At 48.2% G+C, this 14,235-nt stretch overlaps 1 protein-coding gene across 1 annotated transcript; it reads right to left on the bottom strand.

The window, feature by feature from the left end:
* Positions 1–1,288: 1,288 nt before the first annotated feature.
* CLDN2 (claudin 2) lies at positions 1,289–3,204 on the bottom strand. Its single transcript, XM_035114201.2, has one exon. It carries the CDS (start codon positions 3,041–3,043, stop codon positions 2,351–2,353), a length of 693 nt encoding a protein of 230 aa, XP_034970092.1. The 5' UTR covers positions 3,044–3,204; the 3' UTR covers positions 1,289–2,350.
* Positions 3,205–14,235: the final 11,031 nt, after the last annotated feature.

Below are 14,235 nucleotides of genomic sequence, written 5' to 3'. Positions count from 1 at the left end.
CATACATTCAAAGCACATGGCTTCTCCCCAAATAATTCAGGGAACTGTGATTTACTGCTCAGTGCTGCAATTCCCAGCACCCTGAACAAACCACAGTTCCCAGAATTCTCTGGGGAGGAAGCTGTGTGCTTTGAGTGTATGGCGTATGCACCATCCACTGCACTTCTTGACAAGTCTGACCACCGTTAAGTTTACTGATTATTTTCTCTGCTGCTCTAGACCTTGGCAAGGCTTATTACTAAATGCCAGAGGCATAACCTAGAGGCTGGCGAAACTGGCAACTGGTGGTAGTGGTGGTGGTGGTGGAAACACAGTCCCAAAAATCACCACCGGAGATTAACTGGGAGAGATCCTGCAACAACTGGCAGGACAGGACAGGAGAGAAAGTGCTTTCAGGATATGAGTCTATCCTGCTGAGAGATTTGAGAGTAAACCCCATTGAACTCCATGGGGCTTCTTTCTGAATAGGCTTGCAGAGGATTGGGTCGTTGGCATTGCTGATGCAACGCTTTACAAGCCTTGCCCAATATATAGGTCGAGGTGCACAGGGACGGGTTGTTACTTTGCAAGTATTTTGGACTGATGCTCACTGGAAAACTTGCTTTCAGAAAAGAAATAAACCGCACCCCAAAACAGTTCAGTTAGCAAAGGACTTTGTTTATGCGCCAAACTACAAGGCTTGCCAGATTTTCAAGTACTTAGGCCACCTAAGTTGTAGTAATTTCTAATGTAGCTATTGTGGCAAAGTGTTTTTCCCCCATGATGGGGTGCACCGATACCCCTCTTCGCCAAGGAAGCAAAGGACTCCAGGAACACCTCTGCCAGTTAGTGTAGGCAGTACTAAGTTTGGTGTACTAAGAGTTTGACATTCCCTGTCCCAAGTAGCGGGGGGGGGGGGGAATGCAATGAACCTCTGGCATAGGTGCCAACTCCATGGGACCCTGGACCCTTTGGCTCCCCAATAAAATATTTAGGGACACTGCCCCTCAGTATTTTCTGCAAATTGATGCCTCCCTCCCTCCCTTCCTTGGGCAGCCACCCCCCCCCAGCCAGCCACTGCCCTCTTTTCCTGGCTTGCCCTCCTCCAATATTTTGTTCAAATTGGCGCCTATGAGCCTGAGCAGCTGGCTAGCCTTGCACCTGTGCTCTTCCTTGGGAGATTCCAGGAGGCCCCAGGAGGCCTGGTTTTCATACACCTCCCTACCAAATTGGGCCCTGAATGTGTGTGTGTGTGTTCAGTTCTGAACTCTACCCCTCCCTGCCGCCACCCAAAGCCTCAAGTCCCCCCTGGGCCCCCCTTCGTGTCCTGGATTTTGCTCCCTCCTCTTGCCCCAACTCTGTCTCATTGATTCAGTGCTGCCTTTCCTGACACTGATGCCTCTTTGAAGCCCACAGACCAGGGCTCTCTGGCCCAACCACAAAGACTGGCACTTTTGCTGCCCCAAATCAGAAGCACCCAATCAGCCAGTCTCTCTCCTGTCAGGTTCTTTATTGTGGAGCCAGCTCCTCTGCCAAGGCCATGCTGCACCTGCCTGCCCACCCGCAGATGAGAGGCACAGCTCTTCAAAGGCAGAGGCCCAAATGGACACCATGAGATCTTGCTATGAGCATGCTGTGGTCCTCTTCAAAATACTCCAACAAGGAAGGCATTCTTCCCACTTCACGGACAGCCTGGTCTGGCCACGATGAGCTGTGATATGTGTCGAAGAACAGCTGCTAAGCACTCCAAGGGCCCATCTGAGGCAGCCTCTGCCCCATACACTGTGTGACCTGGTATTTGGTTTTCTGTTGCGCCATCATTAGTCCCGGGTGAACTTCCCCTGGTTCCTGAAGCCAGCAGCTATGCAGGTCCCAAGAGGCACAACAGTTCCCTCCCCTGCAACTTTCCAAGTTCCCTAGGTATCCCTCAGGCACAATGTCCTCTACGGGGGCATCCAAGACCCCACAGATCCACATACATTCGGCCACTGAGTTTTTGGCAGGTGTTGTACCCATGTCCTCATCTGCTCCACGTTCAGCACCAGCAACTTGATGCCTCAGAGATGTGGACTACGGGCACCTTGCTTGGTTCTTCAGGATGCAGAGAGGCTTTCCCCAAAGAAGATTCAGCTCTGAGTTCCCCAAAGAGGCTGCAGCTACCAGGCTGTTTGCAAGCTGCACCCAGGAGAAGTGTCTTTGGTGAGTTTGGGAGGAAATAGTTCCTTGAGGAATAAGCTGTGCCCAGGGAAAAACAGCAAGGGTGGGAAAGATGAGCTCAACTGCCTGCCTCCTTACCTGGCCGGTCCATCCAAGCAGGCAACAGGATCCTTGCCCAGGGGCCCCCAGGAAGGTGTGCAGCAGCCCAGCACCCTTAGACGTAGCCTGTCAGGTTATAAGCGTTGAACTCGCTCTTAGCCTTTGGAGAGGTGGCTGGCACTGGTTGGCTCCTGCCCACCATGGTTCGAGAACGGTAAGGGCTGTAATAGGTGGCATGTGGGTCTCGGGGTGGGCAGGAAGCACAGAGGATGAAGCCCCCAATGAGAGACACCAGGGAGGAGAGGACACCCAGGTACAGGGACTCCCCAAGCTCAAACTTCATGCTGTCGGGGACGATGGGGTTGTAGAAGTCACGGAGCACCACATGGATGTTCCACACCACAGGGATGAAGCAGAGGAGCCCCCCCAGGACAAAGGCTACCCCGCCTGCCACCGCCACCTTGTCCTTGGCCGGGGAGCCTTGCGAGAAGATGGTGCACCTCATTCCCACCACGCAGATGATGGAGGCCAGCAAGGAGACAGCGATGGAGGAGGACATCATCGCCTGGGCTGCCTGGATGTCAGTGGGCAGGTTGAGCAGTGAGCTGTAGACGTCACACTGGGTGATGCCTGTGCTGTAAGTCGCACACTCCATCCAGAGGCCTTTGGAGAAGCCGACTGCTGTGACAATGCTGGAGCCGATGTAGGAGCTGGTCCTCCAGCTGGGCAGCAGGGTGGCCACGAAGGCACACAGCAAGCCCAAGAGTCCCAGGGCATAGCCCACCAGCTGGAGACCCACAGAGACCATTTCCTCTCCCTCTCTTGCTGGGAGCTGCCTTTTCCGTGCTTGCCTGGCCTTTGATGAGAGGATGCCGTTGGCTGCCGTCTCCTTAGTCTCTCTTCTGCTGCTGGGGCTGCCAGGAGGTCCGTGTGTGCTGGTCTTCTTGTGGGGGAGAAAAGGTTATCTAGGAGGGAGGGAGGAAAGAAGCCACACTTGGTTAATGATTGACTGGTAGCTTCTGAGAAATGCCAAATGCCCCTTTGATCCCTGTTGCTGGTAGAAATTACATTTGGAAAATCCCAATAATATTAATAATAAGCAGGGTGAAGGGAGAGAGAACAGCAGCCACTCATGATGGTTCCTAAAAGTAAGAGACTTTTTAGCCACTCTGCCGTTTCTGCTTTGTCCTGGGCTGCTGGGTCAGCATCTGACAACAGAAGGGGGTGGGAGCAGGGAATGCTAACCAGCCTGTGAGGAGGAATTGCTCCCTTCTGCCCCTGTTTAAGAAGCCCCATTTTGACACTGCTGCCTTCTTTCCCAAAAAGAGCCCTGATGTCGCTGGATCAAGTGAAAGCAGGCCCATGTTCTGACAGTTGCCAACCAGATGCCCCAATGAGAAGCCCCTGTGCAGGACCCGAGAAGCTGCGCCCTGCCCATATGTGCTCCCCAGTAACTGGTCTCTGACACTGGAGGGAGAAGGTAGCCATTGTGGCTCGTAGCCACTGATAGTCATCTTATCCTCCGTATGTTGCCCGCTTCTCCTCACGGGAGACAAAGTTATGTGCTCAGGTTCCAGACCTTCCTCACTTTATTTCAGCCAGACTAGGCATGGCCGTTGTTGCATCAGTGGAGTTTCATTAGGCAAAGGCAGTCGATTTTTTTGGGGGGGGGGCTGAGGGGCTTTGCTGACTGCAGGGTGGGAGGGGGAGTTTGGCTACCCCCTGCTGCCATGTTCTCCTCCCCAAATCTGCTGTTTGCATTTCAGTTGGGTCTTCCACTTGGCACCAGTAGAGGCTTCCTAACAGCTCCAGAGTGAGTATTTTTTTGTTCAGACCATCAGGTGAACTCAGGGAGCTCCCTAATACAGTAAAGTGACTCAGACCATCAGAGATTCCAGATTGTAGGATAGTCTTGTCTATACCAGCAGTGACCAACACCCTGCCAACCTGATGTTTTGAACTATGACTCCCATCAAGTCAGGATGGCCCAAAGGGGAGGAGAGCTGGGAATTGTAGCGCCATGCTGGCAGACAGGGGTCTTTCCCAGCCCCACCTGGGGACTGAACCTGGGACCTTCTGCATACAAAATAGCACTGGCCCCAAGGTGGCTCAGCTATTTACAGAGCAAAAAGAAATGTGTACAGCAGGTCATTGCCTTCACACAGTAAACATCATGCTCAGTTTGCTCCTGAGAACTGCAATATTGGTGGGGTTGGCATTGTATGGAACACTGTGGCAAATGCACTTTTTTCTAGGGTACCAAAACAACAGAAACATGAATTTTCATGGTGGTACGTAAGACTCTAAGAGGAGCCCTGTGAAGTCAGATGCACTAATGGGAAGGCCACAAGCAGGGCATGAGGTGCTTCTGATCATGAAGGCATACCCTCCAAGTGTCCTGATTTTCCAGGGGCAGTCCTGGAATTGCAGGTGCCACCCTGGTTTTTTATTTGATCCCCGAATGTTCCAGTTCTCCTCCCCGCCCTCCACGTCTCAGAGAACAAAAGTGGTGGAGTGATCTGGAACACCCAACACACACACACCATTTTTGGAAACAGGAGCCCCCCCCCTGTGTGTGTAGGTGCAACGCGGACTCTTGTTTATACTGAAAATAAAAGAACTGCACAAAATGAAGGAAATGGTAAAGCTGGCATACGAAACCCTTCCTATAATTTTGAAGGAAAATGTAACCAATCCACTTTTAATGCTTCTGATGCATTAATATATATATGCTACTCTTAATGTAGTTTCATTAACTTTTTCTGGGCATCAGCCTCTCCCAGCACCAATCATTCTCTGAAGCCATGTTCTGGTTTGGGGCCTCACAGGGCTCCAGCTTTTGTTCCAGAAATCCTCTTAGACTCCTGGCCTCCCCCCCTTCTCTCTCTCTCTCTCTCTCTCTCTCTCTCTCTCTCTCTCTCTCTCTCTCTCTCTCTCTCTCATGCCTCCCCCCCCCATAGCTTTCCTTGCCTGCCTCTTCAGGTCTTGGGGTTGGTCCTTGAGCAAAGGGGCTTTGCCCTTCCTAAGGGACAGATTTATCCCTTTTTCTCCACACTTTCTCCAGGCTGCTCTGGCCTGCTACAGGTGACTCACATGATAGCTGCTGCCTCCAGGTTACCAGGTATCTGAAGGGTTGTCAGTCATGCAGGTGACAGGTCAGCATCCTCTTTCTTCTGTTGCCCCAGAGGGCAAGGGCAGAACCAGTGGGAAGGAAATGGCAGGGGAGCAGATTTCACCAGAATGTTTGGAGAAACTTTGTAGCACCAAGTGCTGTGCTGTGCCTGTCTCAGAGATGCCAAGTTCTTCTTTCTGCTGCAAGCATTTTAGCAGAGCTTGTGTGGCTGCCTGTCAGGGATGCTGTAGCTGCTCTGAGCAGGTGGAGTGTGGAAATGTATTAGATGGCCTCCAAAGGACCTCCCAACTTATAAACAAAGGTTCAAACTGCCTGTCTGGATCAGACCAGTTTCTGCCTTGTCCAGCATCCAACCATGGAGTTTTTAGGAAGCCCACAATTGGTGGGCATGAAGGCAAGCTAGTGGCTAGCCACCATGCCTAATAACATCATCCTCCCCCTCCCCCCACTAAGTCATTGTTCTAACTTCCTTTAGGAGGCATCTAAACCACAGCCCATCGCTATGTCTCAGGGCAGCAGCCACTCTCATTGCTGGCCACCCGAGGAAGTGAGGTTCTCCTTGTTGGGACAGAGAAGATCCCTGTAGGCCAGAGGGTGGCCCAGGAGGGAAGAGGAGAAATGAGAGCTATTTCTGGAGGGTCCCTCATAGCTCCTGCCTCCAACTCACTTGAGGGCTTTCAGTGGCATGAGGAATGAGGAAGTGGGGGGGTGTTGGGTCTTGGGGGAGACAGACAAGGAGGTGGGTGAGGTGGGCAACATATGGCTCTGGGAGACTTACCAAGGGAGCACCAGAGCTGCAGCCCCCAAGACGCCTGGGTGCCCACGGTCGGACATCGGCTGTGGCAGCTGAGGTTGGCAGCTGAGGGAGGGTGCCTCGGTGGATGAGGGAGGAGAGGGCTGGGCCCAGAGGGTTAAGGGCTGCCTGATTGTTCACTGCTGCTTTGCCAAATCCATCTGCAAATCATTGCCTGGGTCAGAGGCTTAGTCCAGATCAGAATTAAACCCTTTAAGGGCTATAAAAATCGAGGAGCCACCAGACCTCCCCTCCCCTCCCCATTACTTGTGTTTAGCTGCAGTGAATTTTCCTAGATTTCCTGGGGGACGGGAAAGAGGAGGCATCATCTAACTTTCTTTGTGAAAAGACAGGGGCATGAACAGCCCCTGATAAGGGGAAGGGGCCCCTCTGTTGTTGGGTTGAGTTGTTGGGTTTGAGTACTGTGCCCATAGCTGCTAAATCTCCAGGAACAGGGAGTGAATGTTTGTTATTTAAAGAGGGGGTTCTTGCTCTGTGCCAGTAGAGTGGACCCAGCATTCTGGGAGGAGAATTCATAGAGGGGGAGCAATTTCCCCTGTTATCATTCTTCTTAGGCTAGTGAAGAAGCCAAGAGCCGTGCATCTTTGTTCCCAAAAGGCAGAGTCCATTTTCTCCCAAACATGAAGAGAGGAGGGAAATCAGAGAGAAAGAGATGGAAAGAGAGTGTTCTGTGTATCACAAGTTGCCACATTTGCCTCGTCAGAAATTGGCAGTATGGCAGGGAATCTAGCAATTCTAAAGTAACAGTCAGGAGTGAAAAGGTTGCACAAGTGTTTTCATGGTTCTTTGACCATGGTCTGTGAATAGTTGTCTTTGGAGGTGTCTTTGAGGTTCTTTGGAGCCAGGTAGTTGTTCCACATTGTCAGTGTCGGGAAGTTTGACCTGCAACTGTGTGTGTAGTGGGAACTGTTCTCTGGACATTGCAGTGTGACAGGAAGTACTGATGATGGTTCTGTGTAACTTGTTGTGAATCTCTTGCTTGCACCTTGCAAGATGCGGAGTTTAAATTCCTTTATTTGCCTTCAACATTGGGATTGATTCCCATTTAAACTCCGCATCACATCAATAAAACCTTGTGAATATTTATTTGAAATCCATCTTCTTTTGGCCTGAGTTCTTGCAATTTACCGTTTATTTCTGGACTTTCCCAAGAACTCCAATTTCTACTGCACCTTGCAAGAAGCAGAGAGAGTGTCTTGGACTCTTGTTGGACTCTAAGCATGCCTTGATCACAGCATTGGTGAATGTCTGTATATACCGGTATTTGCTACCAATATGATTTTATGGCTGCCAAGTAAACTTCTACACTTGACCGAATCTTTATGGCATCCATGAGTGTTTATTGCCTACTGTGTATATCTTCAACCCTGAAGATGCTTCCATGGAAGGAGCTGCGTTGAGATGTAATTGTGCTCAGTATGAATACTGGCACACACACACAGCAAAAGTGATACTGGACCCAATCCTTCTAAATCACCCATCAGAGGTTGATGGATTGACCCAACACATTGTACGTCCTAGTTCATAATTTTGCTCATTTCTGTAAATGCCCTTTCCCAAATTGGTTGCACTGATTCACATGTCCACCACATATGGAAAGTCATGCTAATTGCCTTGCACCCTCTCCAGCATGCTGATGATGCTTTGTCTATATCAGGCACAGGCAACCTTGGCTCTCCAGATGTTTTGAACTACAACTCCCATGATCCCTAGCTAACAGGGCCAGTGGTCAGGGATCATGGGAGTTGTAGTTCCAAAACATCTGGAGAGCCAAGGTTGCCTATGCCTGGTCTATATAGCTGAGTCCAGAAACTCCAAGTGTCCCTATTTTCCAGGGATGTCCCCGATTTACAGAAGCCATGCCAGTTTCTGACTTGATCCCAGAATGTCCTACTTTTCCTTAGGATATCTCTATTTTCATCGGGGAAATCTTGGAGGGTATGGAGTTATCCGATTCCTGAGCCATCTGAAGGCAGTCCTGTAAAGTTTTTTTTAATGTTTAATGTTTTATCATGTGTTATATATGTTGGTAGCCACTCAGAGTGGCAACCCAGTCAGACGGGTGGCTATAAATAGTGTTGTTGTTGTTGTTGTTGTTGTTGTATAGGACATCCTTATTTTCATCAGAGAAATCTTGGAGGGCATGTGAGTCTTAGAGATGTTAGATGCCACCTACATATTATATTGAAATAGTTTTCTCTGATGCGGGTTGATGTTGAAGGGGGTGGGGTTGTTGCTATGTTGTTCCAGTTTGTTTATTTAATTTCTATACCTAGGCAGAGCCATAGCTAGGTGATCTTGCACTGCTGGCAGAACCATCCAGATTGCGCCAAAGACAAGTTAGCTCTTCTTTCCGCCTCTCCTCCAACCCCTTTCCTCCACCCATTCAATTCACCCTCTATTTAAAACTTTTTCTTATGAGGCAATAATCAATAATTTTATTTATAGACATATTTATGGACATATTTTTAGACGATTTTGCGTGCCCCCTCCCTCGCCTGTGCCCCTGGCGGGGGCCCACCTCACCACCCCCTAACTACGGCCCTGTACCTAGGTCCTTTGTTTAATAGCCAAGCATTGTCCAATAGCTAGGTCAGTATTTTTTATAAAATGGACAATTTTAGTACAGTCATTTTCAGAATCAGTTTTTCAAATGTTGTCAATGGTCTAACTGCTTGAGATTTAACTGTAGAATCTGAGATAAAATATATCACCTGATAGATTAATAGACAATTCATACTACATCACTCCATTCTTCCCAAAATTTGCCCTGCGGTAAGAGAAATAACATTTTCATAGAAGTGTACCAATCTATACATGTCTTTTTCTTTCCGTTTAATATAAATCAATTTTCTATCAGGTGTATAGAAAGAGGGGTACAATGCAAAGGGAATCAATTGTGATATAAGTGGTGTTAATTTTGATATCCCAAATCACCAGAAGACATTTAATTCTGCTTTTGAAAAATGGAGTTGTTATTATTTCTAAGATAGTTTCGTTACGAATCAAGACCAGGTATTCTGTGTTGCACAGGTTTATCAGATTCCAATGGCATGATACAATTTTTATCCAAATCTTCTCTTTTACATTATTTATCATACTAATAACATGTTGTATATGGGCGGCATCATGATCTTTGCAAATGTGGTAGACCCATACCCCATCTCTAGGGGTGTTGAAATAATGCAGTCGGTGCTATTTTTCTAGAAAAAGAGGTGCCGGAACTCACTATGACTCCTCCCTTCATCTCTTATAATGGCAACAGAGCCTAGTAAGTTCCAGCTGGGGAAAAAGCCCTGAATACTGTTAATCTCAGTCTAGGTTTCTTGCCCTGATGAATAAAACTTAAAATCATTACCCCCCCCCCATTTCTTTAGAGCAGGGGTGTCAAACTCAAATTCATCGGGGGCCGCATCAGCAGTTTGGTTACCCTCAAAGGGCCGGATGTGTCTGTAGGACTATGTGTCCACTCTTTATTATCATAAATTATTGTCACTGCATTCAATTATTACTGTTTTTTGTAATAATGTAAGCTCATTCCCGCCCCCACGCAGATCACATTCCTGTGTTGTGGCGCGTGTGTGGGAGGGGATATAAATGAGGGAAATTTGAACAAAAGGTGGGGATCGATGGCTTCGGGGGGGGGCTCAACTAAACCTTCGGCAGGAAGGAGAAAGCCACTGCTGGGATTAAAAACCTGCAGATGGAAAGAGGGCTTCCCTCTCCCGCCCTGCGCACACCCAAACCCCGCTAGGCAGGATGCCACACGCTGCAACCCACCCCATGCTTTGGAGAGGGGCAGGAACATGCGGTGCAGCGCCAACTCCCTGCTTTGCTTTTGCATCCTCCCTCCTCAGCGCCAGAGTCCCTTCCCCTCGCGCTGAGGGAGGGCAGCGGATTTCCTGAGGAGGAAGGCGGCGGCAGCCCCAGCGGACGTGCATCTTCGCCTCAGAGCTGCTCTTCCCCCCACCCGCGCTGTTGTCGTCCAGGACTGCAGGCAGAGGAGGCTTGAAAACCTCCCCCCCCCAAAAAATTCCCCTCCCACCTACTCAAACCTCGAGGCGACTCCATCTGGAGCCCTACATCACGAGGGGCTTAGAGGAGGCGGCGGCAGAGCGGGAAGAGCAGGAACCCGTGCCGTCGCCGCCGCCTCCCTCCCAGCCGCCCCCCGGGGAGCAGCTCCGCCGGAACTGAGAAGCCAAAGGGCGGCTCGGGGGTGTGGGGCAGAGCAAAAGCCAGGCACCCTCCCGAGTGTCTATGAGGAGAAAACGGGGGAAGAGGGAAGAGAAACCCGGCTCCATCAAGAGAGCGGCTGTTGCGCTTCGCCTACTTCCCCCTCAGGCTCACTCCGCGTCCCTTTCGCCCGCTCGCTCGCCCACCTCCCGGATGCAGCCGAGGAGAGGAAGGGAAGCGGCGGGCGGCGGCTCCCCAGTGCCACCTCACTCGCTCTCGGAGACAACAGCAAAGCCCGCCAAAAAAAAATCCAGCGCTGCTCCGTCCCGGCACCAACTTTGCCGGCGGCGCCTGTAGGGCTTTCCTACCTCCTCGGCGGGCTTCCTCCTCCTCCTCCTGCATCTCACTTCCCCATCTGGCCGCTGTGCCACCGCCTCCCTCAGCCTCATTCGAAATTGAAATTCCCTGGCCAAGGCCGTCAGCGCGGCTCCAGCGCCCCGGCCTCCGCCTGCAGCCCCGCCCCTGGTTTTGACCCTCGGCCAATCGCAGGCTCCAGAACTACTGTCAGTAGCTATTGTTTGCGGCGGCTACGCGGGCCACATGACGAGGTCTGGCGGGCCGGATTAGGCCCCCGGGCCTTGTGTTTGACACCCGTGCTTTAGAGTCTTTGTTGAAATACATATATGCAGAGTTTTAGATCTTAGAATTTTAAAGTGTCAGGCATAGCTCTAGTGGCTTTAGCCCAAACATAGCAGAGTTTTCCTGCACAGCGCAGAAACTAGTTGAGGTGGAAATGACTAGTCGGTTAGACACAGAATAACTATTTACAGAATTTATTAAAAGAAAATAAAACCAGCAGTTTCTGCATACAAAGCAAAGCAAAATAAATCCTTACTTTCTCTCTCTCCAACCATATACACAGCACTCCTACTCCTAACACCCAATAAGAAACACCTGTGCTAGCTTTCCTAGATAACAGAGTTCAGTGCTGGTCATTAACCTATCAGAGAGCTGTTGCCAGGCCAGGCAGACCTTGGCTTTCTGCCAAGAGTAAATTGACACTGCCTTGAGTTAATTATGTGAAGCAAGAATCTGCAAGTTTCCCATGAGAACTAATTATCAGAATTATAATTATCTAGGGGTGTCGATATAATACAGTCAGTGCTATTTTTCTAGAAAAAGAGGTGCCGGAACTCACTATGACTCCTCCCTTCATCTCTTATAATGGCAACAGAGCCTACCTGAGAGGTGCCAGAACGGACTTCTAGTGAGTTCCAGCTGGGGAAAAAGCCCTGAATACTGTTAATCTCAGTCTAGGTTTCTTGCCCTCATGAATAAAACTTAAAATCATTTCCCCCCCATTCCCCCCCATTTCTTTAGAGTCTTTGTTAAAATACATATATGCAGAGTTTGAAACAAGAACAATTTATGTTGGTAATTTCATCATTTAAACTGACACTACCCTTCCCATAAATAATTGCATCTGTGACTTTGTGATGTTGATTTCAAAATGTGAAATATATTGTAGCCAAGTGTTGTGTAGTGAGTATTCAGTGATTTCAGCCCAGTGCAGATAAGAAGCTGGAGGTGAGGATCTGGTACAACATCTCTTTACTTCAAAGAACAGGTAAGAGCCAGAACACAGGAATGGGGAAAACTGGGGTTTATATAATAACAGAGGACTAGCAGGGAAAAGATACATTTTGGCGGGAACCAATGGCACGGATTCCCTCCCGCGGAAACCAATCCGGCAGAGGATCCAAATTCTGCACCCTATACCAGCAAATGATAGACGTTCCCGCTGGAACTTGTACATTCAAATAAACTCTGTAATACAATACAATAAACTCTATATTACAATAATACTTGGCTATGCTATTACTTTAATACACAACACCAAATTTAAAACTTGTTTTTAAATTAGTATAATTTTTCCAAAGTTCATTTTAGATAATAATTGAAAGAAACATTTCCAATGAACTTTGCTGAAAGCTTAGTGGGTGCCTAGAGAGGTTATTACCTTGAGGATTTTCCATAATACACTGCATTTTGCATTTTGCATATAGAGTCTGAATTATGTCTATTTTTAACAAATCCTGCTTGATCAGTGTCTTCCCCCTGCTTTATTATGATTATGATTATGATTATGATTATGATTATGATTATTATTATTATTATTATTATTATTATTATTATTATTTTACATCCATACACAATCTTAGGTACATGTACAGCCTTAAATAATTATACTATTAAATATTGATTTAAACTTTGACAAGGTGCCCCATGATATTCTTGTAAAGAAGCTGGTAAAATGCGGGTTAGACAATGCTACCATTCAGTGGATTTGTAACTGGCTTACTGACTGAACCCAAAGGGTGCTCATCAATGGCTCCTCCTCATCCTGGAGTGTGGTGACTAGTGGGGTGCCACAGGGTTCTGTCTTGGGCCCAGTCTTATTCAACATCTTTATTAATGACTTGGATGATGGGCTTGAGGGCATCCTGAGCAAGTTTGCAGACAACACCAAATTGGGAGGGGTGGCTAATACCCCAGAGGACAGGATCACACTTCAAAATGACCTTAACAGATTAGACAACTGGGCCAAAGCAAACAAGATGAATTTTAACAAGGAGAAATGTAAGGTACTACACTTGGGCAAAAAAATAAAAAATAAAAAAAATTGAAAGGCACAAATACAGGATGGGTGACACCTGGCTTGAGAGCAGTACATGTTAAAAGGATCTAGGAGTCCTGGTAGACCACAAACTTGACATGAGTCAGCAGTGTGATGCAGCAGCTAAAAAAGCCAATGCAATTCTGGGCTGCATCAATAGGAGTATAGCATGTAGATCTAGGGAAGTACCGGTAATAGTACCACTGTATTCTGCTCTGGTCAGACCTCACCTGGAGTACTGTGTCCAGTTCTGGGCACCACAGTTCAAGAAGGATACTGACAAGCTGGAACGTGTCCAGAAGAGGACAACCAAAATGGTCAAAGGCCTGGAAACGATGCCTTATGACAGGCATCCCCAAACTTCGGCCCTCCAGATTTTTGGACTACATTTCCCATCATCCCTGACCTCTGGTCCCGTTAGCTAGGGATCATGGGAGTTGTAGGCCAAAACATCTGGAGGGCCGCAGTTTGGGGATGCCTGCCTTATGAGGAACGACTTAGGGAGCTGGGTATGTTTAGCCTGGAGAAGAGAAGGTTAAGGGGTGATATAATAGCCATGTTCAAATATATGAAAGGATGTCATATGGAGGAGGGAGAAAGATTGTTTTCTGCTGCTCCAGAGAAGCGGACACGGAGCAATGGATTCAAACTTCAAGAAAGAAGATTCCACCTAAACATTAGGAAGAACTTCCTGACAGTAAGAGCTGTTCGGCAGTGGAATTTACTGCCAAGGAGTGTGGTGGAGTCTCCTTCTTTGGAGGTCTTTAAGCAGAGGCTTGACAGGCATATGTCAAGAATGCTTTGATGGTGTTTCTTGCTTGGCAGGGGGTTGGACTGGATGGCCCTTGTGGTCTCTTCCAACTCTATGATTCTATGATTCTAGTTCCGAAACCTCATTAGCTGAAGCAGACAATTAAGTAAATTTTGTAGGTAAGTATTTCAGTTCCATTTTGATTTCATCTCTGAAGTCTTTGAAGGCTGCATTCCATTCCGCTGATAAATCTTTTTGAAATTGTTTTAAGAGGTCCTGGAAAGGTTCAAAGTCTTCTTTATTGAGACACATTTTTGGAGCCATTGATCTTGCTTCTTCCTCACTTATGTCTGATCTTCCACTGTTATTTTTAGAGCTAAAATAGCTTCTGAATGATTTTTCTTTAGCTATTTGGGGTGAGATGGGCATACCTGTTCAGAGTCCAGTCCTTT

Source organism: Zootoca vivipara, chromosome Z (genome assembly GCF_963506605.1).
Source record: "Zootoca vivipara chromosome Z, rZooViv1.1, whole genome shotgun sequence".
Classification (NCBI taxonomy): Eukaryota; Metazoa; Chordata; class Lepidosauria; order Squamata; family Lacertidae; genus Zootoca; species Zootoca vivipara.
Note: the sequence above shows the minus strand (reverse complement) of the source record. Positions and strands in the feature narration are given on the sequence as shown.